At 38.6% G+C, this 23655-nt stretch overlaps 1 protein-coding gene, 1 long non-coding RNA gene and 1 pseudogene across 3 annotated transcripts in view; 2 read left to right on the plus strand and 1 right to left on the minus strand.

Annotated features, from left to right (window-relative positions):
- The window catches only part of LMBRD1 (LMBR1 domain containing 1), a 220797-nt gene extending 212534 nt beyond the window's left edge, over positions 1-8263 (minus strand). The window contains exons 1-2 of the mRNA XM_077162187.1: positions 7983-8263; positions 868-1044 (exon numbers count right to left, since the gene is read on the minus strand). Of these exons, the coding sequence (XP_077018302.1) occupies positions 868-1044; positions 7983-8060 (255 nt within the window). The 5' untranslated portion in view covers positions 8061-8263. The remainder of the gene's footprint in view (positions 1-867; positions 1045-7982) is intronic.
- Positions 8264-8364: 101 nt separating this feature from the next.
- Positions 8365-21773, plus strand: LOC143682728 (uncharacterized). Of its 2 annotated transcripts, XR_013175254.1 has the most exons (5): positions 8365-8715; positions 10598-10694; positions 20759-20852; positions 20979-21177; positions 21618-21773. It is a non-coding gene; the product is annotated as an uncharacterized LOC143682728 (long non-coding RNA). The 2 variants fall into 2 exon arrangements; XR_013175255.1 differs by lacking the exon at positions 10598-10694.
- Positions 15265-16717, plus strand: LOC143682727 (keratin, type I cytoskeletal 18 pseudogene; annotated as a pseudogene).
- Positions 21774-23655: the final 1882 nt, after the last annotated feature.

Genomic DNA, 23655 nt, shown 5'->3' on the forward strand with positions numbered 1-23655 from the left:
AAACAAGTTGCCCCAATTAGGTAAGCTATTTCAGAACCATGCATTACTGAGATAAATGTATACCCCAGATTGGACATATTCTTGGTCTTGGTCTGTATTCTGGTGCTATAAATACAATCTCTTGAAGATTTACTTCAGTAAAGGTGTAGCTTTAATTGAGATTATTGGAGTCCTTTATAAGCAGAATGAAATTCAGACATAGGGAGAGAAAGCCATCGGAAGAAGCCGAAGTCAAAAGAACCCAGAAAAAAAGAAGATATCCCCACCTGCAAAGTAATGTGACAGAAAAGCCAGGGACCAAGGATCGCCAGCAGCCAGCCCCAGAATTCCACATGTTTGGGAAGAAAGCATTACTCTGCTTCAATTTTGGACTTTTTCTTGCCTCAAATTCTGAGCCAATCCTTTGTATGGTATTTGTTTTGACAACCGGGAATACCATTTCATCCAAATATTTAACTATGAGTTAGTAAGAAACCTAAAAGCAATTTTCATAATTGAAAGAGAACTCAGAAATATTACAATCCAAACCCTTAATTTTAAAAATGAGGTATCTAAGAGGTTCAAACAAGTTAAGTGACAGGGTCAAAGGTATGTAGCTCAGTAGTTAAGTTATGATTATTCAAGATACTTTCAAACTAACAAAGTATTCTTTACATTTGGAGTCTTGTTGAATTAACAGCTCTTTTATCAGTAAATAATCTGCTTCTGGTCTTCCATGTTAGATTCTTAGTCACTATACAGCATGTCCATCCTAATTTCTTTCCAAAGACAAACATAAAAAAATAAATATACTGGACTGCTCAACTTAAACACTTAATTTCCATGAATTTGAAAGGAAAAAAAATTACATAATATTATAATAATTACCTTAAATGTGCCATTTTGATTTTTCATGTAAGAAACCAAAAATATATCCACCGGTAGAAGTGCTGACGTGATAAGCGCAATCGCCAGAGAAAAAATTGCTGTTATGGTGGAGACAACTTCACTTTCCCGTTGACTTTGGTATTTACGAACATATATCCAGCAGAATGCCAAAATAGCCTGAAAACAAAAAGAAATGTTTTATTACTATCCTTTGTATTCTCTAAAACTGATTTCAGTTATGTGTTTGAAAGTTTCCAGAGGGCAGTTTAAAATTTTTATTTTTATGTCAAATAAAACTTATTTTAGATGTATAAGGAAAGCCCTCTACTTCTTAGAAACATATGTAAAATTTACAATTTTCAAAGCCTATTTCATGAATGCATTTTGGCACCAAAACAAATAAATGGGTAAAAGTTCTAAATAACAGTGCTTAGTTACAGATATCCTACCTTATAGTGCAACCATTAATGTTTCACACAATATCATAGTTATAACTAGCTTTGAGTACTTTTTCTTCCTGTAGAGCTCTCCAACTTATAGGTGATATAACTAAAAATTGTTTTATCCTCGACTTATCACTGAAGCATTATAGAAATTCACGTGGATTGAAATTAGCTTCAGCCCCTTATGACAGTTCAAGAGTTATTCTTCTAAAGATTAACTACCAACAATCACCAAGCAATTAACACATTATACTACAATTCCGATTTTAAAGGGCATTATACAAAGAAAAATGACAACTGAAAATGATATACTAGTGCACAGCAAAGAGCATTCCAATGAAAAAAGTACATTATGAAGTTTGAAGTTAGCTCTAATCAACCAGGTGATCTTAATATACCAGTGCCTTTCTAGTGATTAATACAGAGGATTGGTATACATTAGTCCAGTGATTCTCAAATTTTATCATGCATCAGAATCACTTGGAGAACCAATTAGACACAAATTACTGCAGTCCCCCTGAGGGATTAGGGAAAAATGTGGAAATATTAAACTACCTCACCTGGGGAATTTCTGATTTTCTTGCAAGCACTGGGGACTACCAATATAATTGGCCAAGTCCTTGATCTTGGGGCATATTCTCATGAAACTTACTCTTGCAAAGGAAAAGCAAAGCCTATTTATAATTATGCCTAAGAGTCACCCCCAGAAAACCTCTTGTTGCACAGATGTGGTCTCTCTAAACCAACATAGCAGGTAAACTCACTGCCTTCCCCTCTACATGGGACATGACTCCCAGGGATGTAAGATCTCCCAAGCAACTTGGGACATGACTCCCAGGGATAAGACTGGATCTGGCATATGGGATTGAGAAAGGCTTCTTGAACAAAAGGAGGAGAAATGAAAGAAAATAAAGTTTCAGTGGCTGAGAGATTTCAAACAAGAGTCAAGAGGTCATTCTAGAAGTTATTCTTATGCATTATATAGAAGTCTCTTTTTAGTAGTTAGTGCATTAGAGATAGCTAGAAGAAAAAAAGTTTGAAATTGTCGAACTGTAACCCAGGAACCTTGATTCTCGCAGATGACTGTGTAATTATACAGCTTTTACAGTCTGACCACGTGATTGTGAAAACCTTGTGATGGACACTGCATTTATCCAGTATAAGGACAGATAAGTAAGGAAATAAAGACAACGGGCAGCGGGTAGTATGGGATATTCTGGGTATTTTATTTTTATTTTCTTTGGAGTATTGAAAATGTTCAGAAAATGACCGTAGTGATGAATGCACAAGTATATGATGATATTGTGAAGCAATGATTGTACATTTTGGATGATTATATGGTATGTGAATATATCTCAACACTGCATTAAAAAAATCGCTGGGCCCTAGCCCCAGAATTCTGAGTTGGGGACTGAAAATCTGCATTTGTAACAAGTTTCAGGTGTTGCTGCTGCTGGTCCAGGAACTACACTTTGAGATGTGTGCTACTCAATTTAGTGTCTGTTTGCAGACAGACACTAACATCAGTAATCTGCAACCTTGCTATGTATTAGAATTACCTGGGTAATTTTTAAATAGCCTTGTGCCCTTCCTCCAAATCAATTTAAATCAATTAGAGGCTGAGGCCCCTCCAGGCATTAGTATTTTAAATACCTCAGAGGCTTCCAATGTGGGCTAAACCTGAGAACCACGGTTCAAAATAAACTTTTTAAGAGTGCTGGGACAAAAGCCTTGCTTTGTCCATTCAACTCTTTTCAATTTATTCAATGTTATTTCCTTTCTGGTCTATCATCCTAGTTCAGTAACCTGGACTGAACTAATAAAACCAACTAATTTTCACAGCTTGCAAACTCTCCTACAGTCACAGCAATCAAGATACAACTACAGTTTCATTACCCTTCAGTTCAATTCCTCTTTACCATAGTCCACCCCTCTCTCCACCTTCAGCCCCTGACAATCACAACGTATTAACTGTCCCTATTGTTTTGCCTTTTCTAGAATGTCATGTGATCACAGAGTATGACATCTTTTGAGTCTCTTTTACTTAGCATAATATATTTGAAATCCATCCAAGGTGTTGCATGTCCTTTCTTCATATTGCTAAAATCTTCTGAGTCTCTTTTACTTAGCATAATATATTTGAAATCCATCCAAGGTGTTGCATGTCCTTTCTTCATATTGCTAAAATTTCAACTGGTGACAAAACAGTGTAAAAAGTAAGATGGGAAGGGAATTATGAGTTTGCAATCTGGTTGTTGGTGCTAAAAAAAGACATGCCTTCAAATTCTGGCTCAACTGCTTATTTTTTGTTTGTTTGTTTGCTTGCTTTCGGAAATACAGTGATTTTTTCCATAAAATTATTTATGTTAACATTTTAATGGGTTTGTTTTTAAATGAATTCATAAATATTTTAAACATTCCTCAATTTTATTTTGAAGTGGTAGAAACTGAGCCTTATCTTTCTATCCATAGCAGTCCACAACAATGTTCAATAAAATTTTTGTTGGATTTCAAGAATGAAAGATCTGCACTTGTACAAAGTTCAGAGGAGGGGTTTACCAATACCAGCAACCAAGACCTCCTTAACCTACCTTTACTGTCACTTAACTTCGGACAAGTTTTTCTGGGACTCCCAGGCCCCTGACCTCCCTCTCACTGCAGTCCTTATACTAACCCAAGCACCTGAGGACTCCTAACTAGGTAGTTCCTCATCTCCCTCTTCTTCTCTACTATCCTTAAAAGACTCCAAGTGACCTAATTACCACAAAAAAGAATATCCACGCCAAAACATAAATCCCTTAACCTTCCCAGTAATCAGACCCCCTAACAACCTCAGGTGCTTTTCATTTGCCCACTCCAGCCCTTTAAAAGCTAGCTGTCCTTTGTTTCAATGCAGTTGAGTTCAGAGTTAGCGCCTATTCTCTACTCCCCTGCTATAGCAATCATCCAATAAAATCATCCTTGTCTGTTTAACAACATCTAGCACAATCTTTTCTTTAATACTAGGCAGACAAGTAAGGAAAAGGCAACCTAGGCAGAAGAATTAAGCCAAAGGTTCTGAATTTTTTGGTCTCAGAATCCTTTTACAATTTTTAAACTAAGAACCCCAAGGAGCATTTTGTTTATATGGGTTACATCTATCAATAATTACTCTATTATAAAATAAACCAAGCATCCTCATTTATAAACCAAGGGTCCTCATTTATAAAATGGGAATAAGACTACTTCTTTCAGAGTAAGTTTCTTATAGTTTTTTTTTTTTTTTTTTTTGGCATGGGCAGGTACGGGGAATCAAACCCAGGCCTCCAGCACGGCAGGCGAGAACTGTGCCACTGAGCCATCATCAAACCACCGTTCATAGTGAGTTTGAATTAGATGTAAAGAGCTTAACACAGTGCCTGACCACAGTAACTGCTTAACAAATAGGGCACTTTTTTACTAAATGTCATGAACTAACATCTTTCAAGCATTCGTATAGACGAAACTAATATATAACTTTTTAACATGTATAAGGAAAGGGCACCCCCGACCCATTCACCCCAAAGAGACTGATTAATTGACCTGGGTACTAGAAATCTTAAAAATTCTCTTAAAGACTTAATGAGAGTAGTCAAGGTTAAGAACCACTAGGGTTAAGGCAGGAATGAGAATGAATGAGCGTTGATTAAATTAATGAATATAGGATCTTGTTAATCTGCAGGTCCTGGTTCAGTAGGTCTGAGAGTCTTATACATGTATTTCTAACAAGTTCCCAGGCAAGGCACACACTTCATATATCAAGAGTAAAATCAATTTACAGAAATGGAAATGTCTTATAGAGCAAAAGAAAATGCAACCTTAAAGACAGTGTGATTCAAGTTATTGAGGGGTTTAGGGGCTAGGAAGAAAATTTAGATTTGTTGTACCAAACAGATAATTAGACTACAGGCTTGAAGGGACCAAATCTAACCATTTCCTTATCTAGTAGAAGGAACTGGAGACCATTCTGTTTGCCCAAGATCACAAAAGTAGTAAACACTAGAGTTCTGATTCTTTAGTAGATGATTCACAGCAGTTTGCTCCAAGTTTGGATTCCTTGGATACCTGGCACTGCCTGGAATCCCTTCTGGGGATTCGCAATATTAAAACTATTTTCATAGTAATAGCAAGATGTTATTTACTTTTTTCACTGTGTTAACAAAGCACTCATGAGAAAATGTCATGGTGGGTACCTCAGCATGAATCAAGAGAATGGCCACCAAACACTAAGTTTAGAAGAAAAAATTAATTAATTAATGAAGCAGTAAAAATTAATTTTATTAAACTTCGACCCTTGAGTCGCTTTACTACTGTGTGATGAAAAAGTGTGAAGCACGCATAAGTACTTCTGCTTCATACAAAGGTGAACAGAGATGACTATCTTAAGGAAAAGCACCTGGACACTTTTTTTTTTAGTTAAAAGCTAAATCAGTCAGTGTTTTTAAGAAACAAGATTTTTATTTGAAAGGGATCAACTGCAGTTATTCAGACTTCAGTATTTCGGAGATTTTCTCAACAGAAAAAGATCTCAAACGGAAAATAAAATTTTTGAAAACTTGTATCCATGACTGTGAGCTTAACAGCTTCACAATCTTAGACTTTTCTGATAAGATCAGTGGTGATGTTAACAAATATGATTTTTTAATATTCTATAATTAATGTATCCATATTCAGAAGATGTACATAACTCAGTAAACCAGTATTTTCTAAATAACCAATGCATCACATTATACAATTATGCATAGGTATGAGAGGCATTCAAAGTGCAAGATGGACCAATAGATTTTAATGTAAACATGAACAAAAAGTTCAACAAAAGGTTTGAGACTACATTATTACGATTAATCTTTAAAAAGCTTCCACTTGAATTTTGGTGTAGTATCAAAGAATATCCACAATTACATGAAAAATACTCCTCTGCATCCAACTGCACATCATTGAAACTGTATTTTCTTCACATACTTCAACCAACAAATATATCCCAAAGACTGAATGTGGAACAGATTTGAGAATCTAGCTCTCTCCTAATAGGCTAGGCATTTAAAAGATTTGCAAAAATTTTTAAAAGCCACTTATTACTAAATTTTTTCACTCCCACATCCAAGTTCCAAACAGCTAAACTGCCTTCTCAATTAATCTTTTTCCCTGCTGTGCTATCACCAACTTAAATGCCTTCCCTTCTTCATCTGTCCAAAGTTTACCTCAAATCCCATTTTCTTCCAATATTGTTCTCTGAAGTCCTATTTCATCTATAAAATCACACCTCATGTTCCATCCTGAAAATACCTGTATCAAGAATGTTAAGTTTTCTCACCTACTGGCCCTCTTAAATGGAATGCTTTGTTTTGTTTGTATCTTCGTACAGCTTATAACACAACTGCCGTAACTTAAATCATTAATTAACAACTGCCAGGATATATTCCCAGTAGTCTTAGTTACTGGTTACTTGCTCTCTTTTAAACTAACTGAATTTCATGGGCTAAAAAGCAGAAAACTCTCCAACACTGAATGATTCTGGGGAATGCAGCCACCAGCTAGGGTTTCCATTTCTTCTACTGAGAGGAGAAAAGTATGTTCAGTGCAAAGCAATCTTTTTTTCTACAAGAGTGAAACTAACAAAAGAAGCCCTTTCTTAAATTTCACATAAACATCCATCTTTTTTTTTTTGTCGTGACTCCGATGTATACTGACAGAACATACTACATAGGTTTCAAGTAACCTTATGGAATGCGGCAAGTGAAGTAAAATGACAAGTCTCGATTTCCAGAACTGAAGTATTTTTCTGTAATTCAAGAGGATAAGGTACACTGGGACAGGAATTAACAGGATCATAAGAGTGAGAATGAAGGAGTACGAAGGGAAACAAACTGAACTTCCAAATTAAAGCCAAGGTTTTCAATATGATGTAGGGCAGTAATAACCAGACTACTTTGGGCCATTAAGGCCCACGTTTTACTTATTCAATAGGCAGGAATGAGATGGTTGGGAAATAAGGCATTTGAAGTAGCGTCAAATATCTGGTAGTATATCTTGATACTGGCAGTAAAGAGGGCTACAGCTCTGCTCTACACAGTTTCTAAATCCAGCGGAAAGAAGTGTGAAACCTGGAAATCAGAACGAGCAACTCACGTCATCAGGGCAAAATCGCACAATGGGCAGAGAAGGTTGGAGACTGACTAGATTCACCAACCCCAGGGCTAGGGAACAGGTAAAAAGACTTAAGAGCCAAAGATGCCCTTCCAGGTCAACACCACCAAAGCTTGCAGACCTCTCACAGCTCCTGCGCCACCGCCCCACACCGTGTACTCTCCTGTTACAGAGAACCAGAGGCCACCACAACCTTCTCCACCCCGAGGGTCTCCTCTGTCTCCAAACCCAATGCCCAAATTAGAGACAAGAACTAGAGCCTCGAGAAGAGAAACCTGTAACATTTAGACGTCATCACGGAAAACAAAGCAAAAGCTGCCGGAGCGCAGCGCCCTCTTCCACCCACGGTCCCGTCCCACCCAGGTGCAGAGCAGTCCCCACACTCCAAGCTACAAGTGGGGCGGGGCAAGGAGGGTCTCCTCGGCCGGGAAAGGCCACTGGCAAGACCAGCCCCTTCTTCCCTCCCACCAGTCCAAACACTGGACAAACTCCAAGCGCCTCCCCTACCAGTAGTAAGAGGCCGAATATGCACCAGCCGATCACCAGCTCCGCCGAAGCCGCGCCAGCAGCCACTACCGCCGCCATGTTCGCTTCCGGACCGGACTGTCTGGGGCCAAAGGGTGGAGGACAAAGGGGAGGGGATAAGGGAGACAGTGCGAGAGACGCAGTGCTCACGCACCCTAAAGGTTAAAGGGGCCGAGGGGGCGGAGCAAACTGTTGTCAAGGAAACCCGGCCCACGAGCGTCCCCTGGCGCTCGCCGGGCTGGGAGGGGGGAGCGAGTAGGATTGGCCTGCGCCCGGAACGCCATGACGTCACCGCGCTGCCGCTCCCGCGCCTGCTGTGATAGGAGGGCTCGAAACGGGTGTGTCATAGAGCCGCGTAGCCTTTTCGGAATGTCAGGTTCCATCTAAGCTGATGGGCTGGAAAAGTCCTCAAAGGCAGGCCCGTTGGCTCTGGAGATCCAGTCTAACTTTACGAGTTTCCACTTCCTCCTGAAGAGGAAAGTTTGTCCTTAGTGTCCGTGGTAGAATAATCCGTGTGATCACCAGAACCTCTCAGAAAGTTGCTGCAGTGGCTGATTCTGAACGTTTACCAGCAGCTGCCCAAATGGCTTTTCAGTTTGCTGGCAATTGTGCCAAGTCTGAGTAACTCCTTAAATGGGCCTCGCCTTATCACATGATGGGATGGCTTTTCTATTTAGATCTATACATATCTGAATTTTCATGATGACTTTATACCGTAAGTGTATCTAAGTCTGTAAAGATGAAATTACAGGCTTTTGTAATATTCCTGATATTCCTGATTCAGTGAACAAAACAAGACAATTTTAAAAGAATAATACTTTCCATACATGCCCGCCACACACAGTTTAAATTATTGCTTTTGGTTTAAATTCTCTTCTCTTTTTCAAAAGAATAGTGATTAAAATCAGTATCCAAAAAGTGCCTTTTAGTAACACAGAGAATTATAATAGGAACTTAGTATGAAGATGTTTGTTTCTGCAAACAAAGTGAAAGGCAAAATCACTAGGGAGAAAACAAAAGATGATTTTCAAAATGATTGAAACGTGATATTAAACTTTCTTTCATTCAGTTATTGAGCTTTAAGCTCCAAGAAAAGAACAAAAAAAAAATAACTGGTATTGCTTATTGCTTCACTATTTAAAAAGTGTGTTAGTATGTACTAACCCAGGTAACTCTCACAATATTACTGTAATATAAACAGGACAAATCGTTATATGTCTTATTTTCAGAATCAGGAAATAGGCTCAGAAAGAGAGCAAGCAATTTACCTGAAATCATGCTATAAGTAACTTATAGAGACTAAAACCCAGATCTTTTGGGTCCTGAAACCGAATGCACATTGCTGCCTCCATTCCCAGTTTCAATGTCTGTCCAAAGGAATAAAAACCCAAATCACTTTACTCTGTAACTAGGGTTGCCAGATTTAGTAAATAAAAATAAAGGGCTCACAGTGAAATTTGAATTTAGATTTAAAAAACTTTAGTATACAATGATTATTGTATGGGACACACTTACACTAAAAATATTTTTATTGTTTATTGGAAACTCAAATTTGACTGGGCATCCTATAGTTTATCTGGCATCCTACCTACTGTAACAGGATATGGAATGGAACTTTTCTAACTGGTTTGGAAATCCAACTGAGGCCTAGCATTAGTTAGGAGTTGTATTCAGCTGCTAGTTACAAATACCCTTCCCCATCAACCACCTCCCCCAGCTCCTGAAAGGACCAGAAGAATCTTGGAGATAAGGTAGTCCAGGGCAGATGAAATGATTCCATGTTATTCTTAAGGACCCACTTCTTTGCTCAATCTTCCCTCATGTTTGGCCTTTGTCCTTATACTTACAAGATAACTGCTTTAGCTTTAGCCACCAGGTCCAGGAAGGAAGAAAGGAGAAAGGGAAAAGGAGCCATTTTTAAGGTTTCCTAGATGCCCCACCCCAGAAAGTTTGCTTATATCTCTTGTGCATGGGAAGCTGGGAAATATAATTTTTGTTTATTTACTTTTTAGCTGTGCACAGTAATTCTTCCCATTAGTGAAAAACAAAGGGAGAATGGATATTGGGTAGGAACTAGCAATGTCCACCATAACCTCAAAAGGTAGAACATTCTAAAGAGAGGTCTGTATATACCCTGAAAAAACTACACAATTGATTCTGCAAGCACCAATCATGGATACCCACCTCCATGCTAGAAGAGGGAACACATAAAGGAGATTAAAGAGACCAAATAAGCAAGAGAATTGTCCCAGAGAGCAGTGCTAAGCTGTTTCCATGAGACACTTTTATTTCCTCCCTAGTTGAGTGTTTATTCTGAACTGTAGTTTTGAAGGTACTGATGGGCCCTGAGTGACTCAGAAAGACTTCCTTGGATAGCGGACCTAGGTCCACTAGAATGTGGCTGCATATTTAGCCACCGAATTGTACAAGCATAACTTCATGAATGAACCCTCTTTTAAAATATTGTTATGTGGTGAAATCTTCTGGGATAAAAATTTCAGTGACTCCATAACTTTTCTGCTCTTAGGTGAATAATAGTTTTTCAGAGAAAAATTAATCTAGTAACTATAGGGTAATTGTTATCTTCACTCCCCTAGAAAAGTTTGCAATAAGAAAGGACTAGAAATGGTTCTCTCTGTCTGGACAGAAGGAGGAGGAAGAGAATAGAGAAGAAGACAGTTTTAACAGAAACTGGTACGATCATAAATTGGCTTCATGCACTCTGAACCTCCCAAATGTTTAAATGTGATTGTTTCTTCTGTGGAATGTTCAAACCTCTGGAGACCTCTCTTCTATAGTTCCTTTAATGGGGTAGAAACATCGTTATTCAAGGTAGTCATTTAGAATTCAGCCATTGGCTCCAGCACATACTGTGGTACATCACCACCTATTCCTGCAAAGGTCTCCTAATCCTCTCCCAGAGGCACACTTGAAGAGGTCTTAAAAAAAAAAAAACCCACACTCTTTTGCCCCCTTCTGCCAGATGGCCCAAATCTCCACAATAGAAAATGATCATACAAAACTTGTACCAACAGCTTCTGGCAGCACAGGCCAATCTCAGTGTAACCAGATTCTCTTAGTTCTACCATTGAAACAATCATCCCTTCTTGGATTTCCCTGAGGGAATCAGCCTGCACTCCTTAAACTGCTATAGTTCCCTGGGGTCTGAGTCCTCTGCATCTCTGAACTGCAGGGATCATATCTCAATTTCTCCTAGTAGCTCTCTTGAGGACTCCGCTTGTTAGGCTAGAGGCTAGGGAATAGCACTGATCCCCTATACATGCACCGCTTCTTGGGATTAGGGATAAGGATCCACAGAGCAGTTCTTTTAAAGAAATCTCTTTACTAATTTATCCTCTTATCCCTTTTGATTTAGCTAAATCAACTATTCCAAGAGCTGTAGAATAAATTCTCTTAAATCCCTTTCTAATTCTGTATAGGAAGGGGAATCATTGGTTAGGAGAGTGTTTCAATTTGCTAGATCAGCCGGAATGCAATATATCAGAAATGGGTTGGCTTTTTCAATGGAGTTTATTTATTAGGTTACAAATTTGTTTTAAGGCCATAAAAATGTCAGAATTAAGGCATCAAGAAGAATATACCTTCTCTGGGGAAAGGCTGCTGGCATCTGGGGTTCTTGGTCACATCGGAAGGCATATGGTAATGTTTGCTGGTCCTTCTCTCCAAAATGTCTTTGGGTTTCTGTGGGTCTTTGCTTGTTTCTCCCAGGGCATTTCTGCCTCTGAACTTTCTCCAAAATGTCTCTGTCTTTTTTCCTCTCATAAAGAACTCCAGTAAGGAAATTAAGACCCATCTTGAATTGACAGGGTCACGTCTCCATGGAAACAGCCTAAGTAAAAGGTCTCACCCACAGCAGGTCTCCACCCACAAAGATGGATTAAAAGAACATAGGCCTTTTCTGGGGTACATAACAGCTTCAAACCAGCACAGAGGGGAACATAGAATTAAAGATCAAAGTTTTCCCTGTTTCTGGCCATGTTAAATTGTATGTGAGATTGGAATTTTTACTGATACTCAACTAAACCTTTTAACATCTGTTTTGTACCCACATTGAATTTGACCCATTTAATAATCTGGTTTAACCGATTTGCCCTCTGACCACTTACGTATTGGAGTAGTATTGGGAAGTTGCCTGGTTTTCAGATTGGAAAAGCTGTGTTGCTGAGAATTCTGTCTAGTTAAGGACTGTGCCGGTTTGAAAAGGTTTATGTACCCTAGAAAAGCCATGTTTTAATTCTAATTAATCTTGTGGGAACAACAGTTTCTTCTAATTCCTATTCAGAACTGTATTTTGGAAACTTTTATTAGCTTATCTCCATGGAGATGTGACTCAGTCAGTGTGGGTATTAAACTTGATAGGTGGAGACATGTCTCCACTCATTCCAGGTAGATCTTGAATAATTTACTGGAATCCTGTAAAAGAAGAAGTGTATTGGAGAAAGCTTCAGAAGCAGAGAACTACAGAAGAGAAAGCCAAGAGATTCAGAGAGAGCAGAGAAGAATGATGGAGCCACGAGAAAGCCACAACAGAGAATGCCACAGAACCATGAAGCAGAGAGACTACCAGCCAGTGACTTTTGAAGATGAAGAAAGAAAACGCCTCCCGGGTAGCTGGAGAGGAAGCTAGCAAATGACACAGTCATCTTTCTCATGAGCCTTCACGCTTGAGAAAGAAACCCTGAACTTCATCGGCCTTCTTGAATCAAGGTATCTTTCCCTGGATGCCTTAGATTGAGCGTTTCTATAAATTTACTTTAATTGGGACATTTTCATGGCCTAGAAACTGTTAACTTGCAACTTATTAAATTCCCCTTTTTAAAAGCCATTCTGTTTCTGGTATATTGCATTCTGGCAGCTAGCAAACTAAAACAAGGACAATAGCAGTTTGAGTTACTTGGGAGAGAGGAAAAAGAGAAAGTGAAACATCTAGGCAGGTGTTCTAGTTTGCAAGCTGCTGGAATGCAATATACCAGAAACAGAATGGCTTTATAAAGGGGAATTTAATAAGTTGCTAGTTTACAGTTCTAAGGCTGAGAAAATGTCCCAATTAAAACAAGTCTATAGAAATGTCCAGTCAAGGCATCCAGGGAAAGATACCTTGGTTCAAGAAGGCTGATGAAGTTCAGGGTTTCTCTCTCAAGTGAGAAGGCACATGGTGAACACAGTCAGGGTTTCTCTCTCAGCGGGAAGGGCACATGGCAAACACTGCGTCATCTGCTAGCTTTCTCTCCTGGCTTCCAGTTTCATGAAGCTCCCCGGGAGGCATTTTCCTTCTTCATCTCCAAAGGTTGCTGGCTCGTGGACTCTGCTTCGTGGGGCTGCAGCATTCTCTGCTCTCTCCAAATCTGTCATTCTCCAAAATGTTTCCTGTTTTATAGGACTCCAGTAAACCAATCAAGACCCACCTGAATGGGTGGAGACATGTCATTATCTAATCCAGTTTACCACTCTTGATTAGATCACATCTCCAGGGAGATGATCTAATTACAGTTTCAGGCATACAGCATTGAATAGGGATTAGAAGAAACAGCTGACTTTACAAAATGGGATTAGGATTAAAACATGGGTTTTCTAGGGTACATCAAACCAGCACAGCAGGGTTAGAGCAGTGCATATCAACCCTCTCTCCATTCTCTCTTCTGCCTAGCCAGAATGCTCTTTCATTTAATATATGGACAAGTCCAGCAAGGACTAAACACATTCTTTTGAATGGCATTCTTAAGTCTAAGGAGCCTCTGATTACAGACTATAATTATAATTATTATTTATGATTACAAAAATAATGCATGCCCATCTTTAAAATTTTCAAACACTAATAATATATTATAATTTAGAAACTGAAAAGCTCGTTATAAATTCACACCAATCCAAATTCCTCACGCCAAAATCCTTCCCCTTCAGAAGGTCAAGATTTTTTTTTTGTATGTATGCTTATGTATGTATGCATGCTTTTTTTTGTATGTGTGCTTTTTCCTCTCTCCCAAGTAACTCAAGCTGCTATTGTCCTTGTTTTAGTTTGCTAGCTGCCAGAATGCAATATACCAGAAACAGAATGGCTTTTAAAAAGGGGAATTTAATAAGTTGCAAGTTAACAGTTTCTAGGCCATGAAAATGTCCCAATTAAAGTAAATTTATAGAAATGTTCAATCTAAGAGAATGTAGAAATCCACAAGAGTCCATGGAGTTACAGAGTTACAGTGGAATGCCCTTGCCTTATCCCCCACTGAACAATTTATAGAGAGTACCATGATTTCCATATACTCAATTCTCTTTTAAGTGCAAAGAAATGACTGTGTATAGCCAATCATTTCCAAGGGATTTATTAAGAGGCAGTCCAGAAACCTTGCAGCAAACTTGGATTCCCTTGGCTGCTTTAAGAAAGCTAGAGACCTTTGAGAGAAAAAAAAGTTTGTGAGGGAACAACTATCTCTTCCTCACGTCTTCTGTGCCTCAGCTTCTAACCCCTAAAGCAAAGTGTGGAGGCGGGGTGAGGGTGGGGGTGGGGAGGACACACAAAAGAATGAACTGCAGATTTGGAGGATGGTAACCAGAATTCTTAGCCTTAAATCTTGTTGCAGTTGCTGAAGGTAGCTGACTCACAGAACTGCCTGGTGCTGAGCCCATATAAAGTCCTGTGCTGAGGAGTGTTTTGGTAAAGAAAGGATGTGATGAGGTCTTCTTCACAGCCTCTACTAACTAGCCCATTAAAATGACACTCAAACTTTGGTGGAACCGCCCCTGATAATTACCTTATCCATGTGGCTTATTCCTGCTGAGGGTTAGAGAGAAATGCATCAACCTCTACAGGAGGAGACCTTCTTAGGAATTCTTTTAGCTACACTAGGAACACCTCAGCCACAGAAAGTTGGGGAAGTAGCCCCAAGTGGGAAACCAGACTAGACACTGATGATCTGCAGAAAGGTCATCTTGATACCTAACCAGAAAAAGACAAAAGAAAATGAAACTTATGTGCCCATAGACACCAAAATTCTCAAAGAGTTCATGAAGTAAAGGCAATCGTTCTCCTCATCCCTACCTTCCATGGCACTCAGGGTTTCTCCCTCCCTAAGCTAGGAGATTGGTGGAAAGGTTGGGGGCCAGGAAACAGGAAAACGGTTTGCCATTTCTTTTATGAGGTATTTTTGTATTTTTGGGTTTTTTAGGAAAACCAAAAATAAGATTAAGATGACATAACAGGAGGCCATATCCTGATTCTCCGCCTCTTGCTCTCCTCCCCAGCAACATGAGCTTCACCACCTGCTCCACCACCTTCTCCACCAACTAACCATCTCTGGGTTCCATCCATTTGCCCAGCCACCAGGTCCAGCCAGCTGCCGGTGGCTCTGGCTCCTGCAGCATGGGTTCCCAGATCTCCATGTCCTGCTACTCTAGCTCCCAGGGTAGCTGGGGGACTGGGGTTCTGACCAGCAGGATGGCCAAGGGTCTGGCAGGAATGGAGGGCATCCATGGTGAGAAGGAGACCATGCAGGCCTTGAATGATTGCTTGGCCTCCTACCTGGATAGGTGAGGAGACTGGAGATTGAAAATCAGAGACTGTAGAGCAAAATTCTGGAACACCTGGAGGAGAAGGGACCCCGGACCAGAGACCGGGGCCACTATTTAAAGACCATCCAAGAACTAAGGGCTCAGACCTTTGAAAATTCCATGGACAATGTCTGCATCCTCCTGCACATTGACAATGCCTGACTGGCCATTGATGACTTCAGAGTCAGGTATGAGACTGAGCTGGCCATGCGCCAGTCTGTGAAAAATAACACCAATGGGCTACACAGGATCACTGATGACACCAACATCACTCGGCTGTAGCTAGAGATGGAGATCAAGGCTCTCAAGGAGTAGCTGCTCTTTATGAAGAAGAACCATGAGGAGCCTATAAGCCCAGACTGCCAGCTCTGGGATGACTATGGAGGTATATGCCCTCAAGTCTCAGGAACTCAACAAGATCATGGTAGACATTCAGACCTAGCATGATGAGTTGGCTCAGAAGAACCAAGAGGAACTGGAAAAGTACTGGTCTCAGCAGATTGAATAGACACCACAATGGCCACCTCTCAGTTCACTGAGATAGGAGCTGCTGAGATGGCACTCATGGAGCTGAGACATACAGTCCAATCCTTGGAAATCAACCTAGATTCCATTAGAAATCTGAAAGCCAGCTTGGAGAACAGATGTGGGAGGTGGAAGCCGGCTACACCCTGCAGATGAAGCAATGCTACAGGTCCAGCTGCACCTGGAGTCAGAGGTGGCACAGATCTGGGCAGCAGGGCTGCACCAGGCCCAGGAATACACGTCCTTCCTGAACATCAAGGAAGGTCAAGCTGGAGACTGAGAACACCACCTATCGCCACCTGCTAGAAGACTGGGAGGACTTCAGCCTCAGTGACACCCTGGACAGCAGCAATTCCATGCGAACCATCCTCAAGACCACCACCCACAGGATCATGGACGGCAAAATGGTATCTGAGGCCAACGACACCAAAGTTCTGAGGCACTGAGGCAACAGACGAGGGCACCCTTTGGGGAACAGATGGCCAATAAAAACTTCTGCATCTTCAAAAAAAAAGAAGATGAAGTGACATAAAATTGGGAGATGAAGTTTATAAAAATAATTTTACATAATAATTGGTAGAAAGAAAAAAATAATGAAAGTAGTTGATGTAAGAGAAAGGAAAAGAATCATTAGAAGCAGAAGTTATGTCAATATTATGCATCCAAACTAACTGTGCTTATTGTGTCACTGGATATTAAAATTTGGGTGTTTTTTTTCAAAAATAGCAGATAATTATAAGTCTAATTTTTTCAGTTATAACCTTGTTGAAAAGCTTCAAAATCTGTCCTTCTGACTATCTTTTTTTTTTTTTTGCTTCGAATGCTGACTGATAATCCTCCTTTTTCTGATTGTCAAATACTTTCTTTAGCTATTTTAAAATCTTTAGTCAGGTTACAGTTAAGCGTTGCTAACCTGGGATTCTAGTGACTTTGCACATGTCTGCCCTGAACCATTATATATTGATTTAGAATTTAGCTCTCTGTTGCATCCCATGTCTCACCTATACTTAATTTTTTGTCAAAAGGGTTAAACGATCACCAGGATGAACATTAATCATTGTGGATCTAGGGAGGTTTGAGCATGCATTTTCCTCTCAATGTTTCATTATATCCCCCTCCCCCAGCTCATCCTTCCACTGTTATCCAACTAAATCCATCATCACAACCCTAAGATGTTTCCTCTTTTCTTTGTGAAAGTGTCTAAATTGTGTTTACAAAGTAATTGGCACATATGACTGAGAGGCCCATTTGGTTCTGTTAGAACATTGGCTCATTTGTATATAACCCAGTAGGGAGCCAAAGGATTTTGCACAAGAGCCAATTCATGAAGAAGTAAATGTGTGTGGTTCACATTTTTCATTCAAAATCAAAATAGCTTTTATTGAGTCTCATAGTATAATGTATATTCAAAAACTTTAGTTCATCTACTTCAATGAATAGAAAAATGCCAAGGAGAAAATGTCATTGATATGTTAATATATGGATGTTTTTTTATTTGTGGGCACAGAGGCAAATTTCCAATTTATCATCCTAAAATTAGATCACACACAGTATCATAATGTGAATTGTGAAATTCACAATTCCACATTTCTACAATTATATCCTCTTAATGAATACCATTATGTGCTTCTCGTCTCATAATGGAATAATCATATCCACATGAACTGGTAATGCATATTAGTTTTCTTCTCAAGATTTTTTCTTCTGGCTATAAAATCAATGATATATTCATAGTTAAGACATTAAAATATCATTTAATACTTCCAAGTGTTTTTCATTGTGTCAATCTTAAGCCTGATATTTATGTACTTTAAGATTAAAAAAAATAAATTTGCACATACAACTCCAAACATAAGGTAATATCAAAGTCAGTTTACAATATGAGTAGAAATCATAACAAAAATTGCTTTTGAATGAATGACATTTTAAAAATGATACATAGCACACCCAATTTTAGCAAAGGATGCTATTTTTTTTTATTTGTAGCATATGTTGCTCTTTTTCTAACAGTAGGGTTCCTCTCCTGACTCAGACTTCTATTGTTTGTTATAGTGTGGTTCTGTTTGCCTCACTAATGGGCAGAGTTTCTCAGCTTATATTTGAAATCAAAGTGCAAACTTTAGTGTTCAATTCCCATGTGTTAATGATTTACTGGGTTATAAAGTTTTGTAAAACCAGTCATATTATAATTTATGGACCTACAGTAGCTCAGTTCTAGATAGCAATAGTTGCAACACAAATGTGAAAGAATTTAAAACTGATCTTTAAGTTTTTAAGCAATCGACTTGATACACTAAAAACATTTATCCTTCAGTTTTTACTTGTTGCTAAATATATACCATAAATTCTATTTTTTCTTTAATTACGTAAAGTTGTAAATTAGGAAATTTTAATAATTATATCATAACCCTGCTTTTTAAATTTTTAAATTAAAATTATGAAAGATAATCATTTTTGGAGCTAGGAGAAGCTTTCAGGAAGAAGTAACATCAATTTAGGTATTAAAGGATAAATAAGAGTATATCAGGCAGACTAAGAAGAGTGAGAAAAAATTATTTCAGGGAACCAGCATGTGCAAAGGCATAGAAGAATAAGATAGCATGTTCAGGATTGCTTGAGTAATCAGTATGAGAGTGAGAAGAATTAGCCAATTCCTCTAGTAATTGAATATATTTATACACTCTGCTAAGTACCTTGGACTTTATCCCACAGACAATAAGAAGCCAGTGAAGTGCCTTAAGGGGAAGAGAGATATAATCAGACTTGCATTTTGGAAAGTTCCTTTTGGAATAATCAGAAAACTGTGATGGAGGTGGTGAAGACTTGAGTCAGGGGTTTATTTCAGTTAAGATGCTGTTGCTACAGTCAAGGCAGGAGATGATGAGAGCTAACCCAAGGCTATCCATATGAAAGGAGAAGATAAATTTGGAGCTATTAATTCTCATTAATTAAGGAATGTAAAGAAAGGAGTTAGGGTTTCATTCAGTATGCTGAATTGGGAGCTGTGGAGAATGATAGTACCACCAATTAAGATATGGACCACATGAGGCAAAGTAGATTGGGGTGAGAATGAATGAGAGATATATTGTTATGTTTTAAGGTGGACTTTTATTACATTTTAACATCTCTGAAAATGAGTTAACTCTTATAGCTGATGGAATCTTAACATTTAATTAGCATCGTTTCTTTTTTCTTTCTTAGTAGTTTATAAAATGCTGGTGGATCTTACAGTCAATGACATCTTTGATTTAAGGAAACAAGGTAATGGTTTTGATTTGGTATCTTAAATTTGAGATGCCTGAAAGACATGGATATCACAAAAGACTTTGTTCTAGTTTGCTAGCTGCTGGAATGCAATATACCAGAAATGGAATGGCTTTTAATGAGGGGAATTTATTAAGTTGCAACTTTACAGGTCTAAGGCCATGCAAGTCTACAAAAATGTCCAAATTAAGCCACTGACAAGAGGTTACCTTCACTCAAGAAAGGCTGATGAAGTTCAGGATTTCTCTCTCAACTGTAAAAGCATATGGTGAACATGGCGACATCTGCTAGCTTTCTCTGCAGGCTTCTTGTTTCATGAAGCTCCCCCAGGGGCATTTCCTTTACATCTCCAAAGGTCATTGGCTGCATGGGCTCTTGTGATTCTCGTGCCTCTCCTGAATCTCGTGGCTCTCTCTTATAATAGTTTCCAGAAAACTAATCAAGACCCACCTGGAATGGTTAATTCCTCTAACTAAAGGTTAATTACCCACAATTGGGCGTGTCACATCCTGTGAGTATAATCTAATCAAGTTTATGACCTACAGTACTGAACAGGGATTAGAGGAAACAGCAGCATCCACAAGATGGATTAGCATTAAAACAAGCTTTTCTAGGGTACATAATCCTTTCAAACCAGCACAGACATATAGGTAAGAAACATAATGGAACTCGGCAGAAATGTCTACTGTGGAAATATAACTTTTGAGTCATTCTGTACAGGTGAAAGTCGAAGCAATGGGAATGGATGAAATACCCTAGGAGATTCAAGTACAGTGAGAAAAATAGTCAGTTGAACAGACAACCATGAAGAACAAGCCAACTTTAATGAGGAAGAGAAAGGAAGAGTAGCCAGAAAGTTCAATAATCAGAAAATGTCATAAAGTAAAGGGAGATGATAGTTTTTAAAAGTAGTGGTCAGTGTTGAATACAATGAGAGGACCAGTAAGTAGCCAATAGAAAATAAAGAGGTTATTAATTACTTTTCAGAACAATTTTAATGGTGTGATAAAGAAAAAGACAGCTTGCATTAGATTGAGGAATGAAGGAGAATTAGGACAGCAGAGGTGATGAAGGAACTTTGACTAAGGAAGGATGGAAAGGCAAGCAAACTAAGTAGAGGGAATGAAGTCAAAGCTGATTTTGTTAGAGGGGTCTCTGACAAGCTTTTTTCAAGGGTAAATAATAAAGACATGGGCCACAGTTAGCACATCAACTTAAGTTTTGTTTTCAGATTGTCTTACTGACACCTTGAGTTCTGAAGACATGAGATAATAAGAGAGAGGAGAAGATCAATATTCTGGTAGAAAACAGAGAGTATATCCAAAAGCAGTGACTCAAGAGTAAAATAACTGGAGAATTTACAAAGGGCAAAGGGAAACTAACCTTAGGACTTATGATATTAGGAAGCCAATATCATCCCTGGACCTGAAAGGACAAGTAGAAGAAGCTACTGGAATCTGGCAAGACCCACGGCTTAGGAGAGACCTGCCCCAACAGGTAAACAAAAGCACTTACTGTCAATCCACTGCTCAATAGGGAAAGAGCCAGGGGAATAAATAACCTGAACTTTCTCTCCTTCCACTCTTTTATCTCCTGCCAATGCCTCATATTGGCCGAATTTAGCAGGAAGCTAGAGAGCAAGGACATCTACTCGATACAGAGCATAATGATCAGCCTCTTGGGGGCACAGAGCAGCACGGAGAACAGTGGGAAAAGGTCAATAAAGGTGGAGAATGGATCTGGAAGATCAAATAGAAGATAATCAGTGGGAAAGGAAAGACTCATCCAAATGGGAATAAGACCCGGAATGATGAGACTCCTGGTAAGGACAAAGAAGACATTTTTCATAGTCTATGATGTAAAACATGTAGTGAAAACATACCACTCTAATTTTTGTGTAGTTAATGAGAAACTGAATATCTAAATAAGAAAAGGTCCAGTATCCTTGCTTTAATTAAAGTCCGTTGTTCATTTTGTATTGTATATAATGGAAGCAGTCATCATATCTATGGTTTAAACAATTCTACTTCTCTGCAAAATAACTCAACTGCTCACATAGTATTTCATCTTTATATTAAAATAAAGCTTCCATGTTTGAAAGATGCTTCTCTTTTAAAAAATATGAATAAATCGATGTTTTAAAAAATACCTGCCACTGGTTATGTTTAGTCCTGAAAAAATGTATTTTGAAACTATCTGTAGGTTTTTAGTATTTTCATTTAATTTTCTTTCTTTCCTTTTTTTTTTTTCCTACATGGGCAGGTACCGGGAAACGAACCCGGGTCTCCGGCATGGCAGGCGAGAACTCTACCTGCTGAGCCACCATAGCCCACCCTCATTTAATTTTGAAGCAAATGGTTTGTTCATTTAAAATTTGTGTTATCTTTTTTGCTCTGTGGCACAATTAATCCAATCTCAATGACCAAAAACTTCAGTAATGTCAATTTTCTATCTGTTTCTTATAGTTTCAAATAAAGATAACTTTTAGCTATCAGATAATTTTAGGGTTATATCAAATAAACAGCCATTGTAACTTCTACAAATATGAGAACTTAAAGAGAAAGGACAAAAAACAATAGGGTATAACATTTTGATTTTCAAAATCATTCTCATAAGTACATAACATGTTTCCATATGCACACTTCTGGATTGATAGTCATTCAGAAAAGCCTTTTCTCAGATTGAAGGGGAAGGCAGCTGCTGTTTTGTTAGTAGATTTGATAGAAAACCCTCAAGGTATTCCCCTTCATGATTCTTTAAAAAAAAAAAAAAACAAACCTCAAAAAAAATCACTGCTTTTTCTTTGCTAAGCAATTACAACAATTAATATCTAACTACTTCCAGAATATGCTTGATACGGTAGGGAATATGGAGTTTTGTAGAAGATACAGTATTGTCACATATCTTATGATTACAAGTTATTGTTTATCCCCAGGCCAGATTTATTTTCTGATAACCGTTTGCAAACTCAAATTTTTACATCTTTGAAAAACATTCAGATTTTACTTTGACTGTCTACTCCAGTTAATCATCTGTTTATTATTATCTAATTACCTTGTTACGTGTATATTTCTGACTACCCATAATCCAACCTCATGAATCCACATTCAAAGAAATACCATATAGGCATAAAAATATAATTGGAAGCAAGTGGAAACCTGACTCAGTCTCTTGAGAAATTACCGAGAGATGATTAAGATAATTTAACTTTTGAAAGCCCTTCTTAGGCCTTACCCTCATATTTTATCACATGTCTGCAGGGGTTAGATTTACCAGAATGTTAATGAAGCATGAGCTTCAGTGACTCTCCTTGCACAGGCATCTTTTCATGTCTCTGAAAGAGGCCTTAGCAATATGTTCACATGGACGTGTCTTTTTCATAAAAATTTTTAAAGCAATGTATTTTCACTTCAATCTGTCAAGACCACTGTTTCTCTCAATTTAATTACCCCTCCATCACTTCCCTTTCATCTAAGTGTTTCAGTGTTTGCAGGCATTCTTATTAAATCAGCTTAGAGTTTGAGTTTGGTGGAATATATTTATGTGGCTTATAGTCAGCTTCTTGTATAGCTAAGTTATTGTGAAGCTTTCTGTTTTAGGGATGGTTTCCAGGAATTCTCTTACTGCCCACTGCTCCAACTCAGTGAACGCCATGGAAGAGGGCAAGAGCTAAAGTGTGTTGGTATAGAAAATACCTCACTGTGCCCAGCACCAGAAGTTTGTGGATAGTGGAGGAGAAACAGCTTTGAAAATGTAGAGACAGAAGCAAGTCTAGATTATTTTCCTGGATTCTGTGGTGTTTGCCAGTTGTCAAATTTTCTAATTTTCTTTTTCTTTTTTCAATCTAAAAGAAAATTTTATTTTCAGCCTGACTTCATATTCATTTGTACATTTTTTTCTCCTTAAGGAGATCCCCTTTCCATTCCCACCAAATGTAAAAGTTTCAGTCTCCTAGATCTGTCCTTGCAAGTCAGAAAAAAATTCTCAACTCCCCCATCTCTGGCTCATCCCCAGAAAACCTTCCAGACACCAGCTGGCTTTTCCTTCTAAGCCCCACCCCTTTCTTAATAGTGCTTGTTGCTCACCTCTCCCATCTCCTTAGTCCATTTTTTTGTACACTGCTCCCACCTCACAAAGCTTTTGCTAAGTATTTGGAGTGTTTCCTTTTTTTTACCCCACCCCACCCCCACCCCTGACTGCTTTTCTTTTGAGAAATACCTCTCTGCTTTAGAATTAAATGTGAATAAAATTCTCCGTCTTTGAAAGGATTAGCCAATGTCTCTCAAACTTGAATGATCTA

The sequence above is a fragment of the Tamandua tetradactyla genome, chromosome 5 (assembly GCF_023851605.1).
Source record: "Tamandua tetradactyla isolate mTamTet1 chromosome 5, mTamTet1.pri, whole genome shotgun sequence".
Classification (NCBI taxonomy): Eukaryota; Metazoa; Chordata; class Mammalia; order Pilosa; family Myrmecophagidae; genus Tamandua; species Tamandua tetradactyla.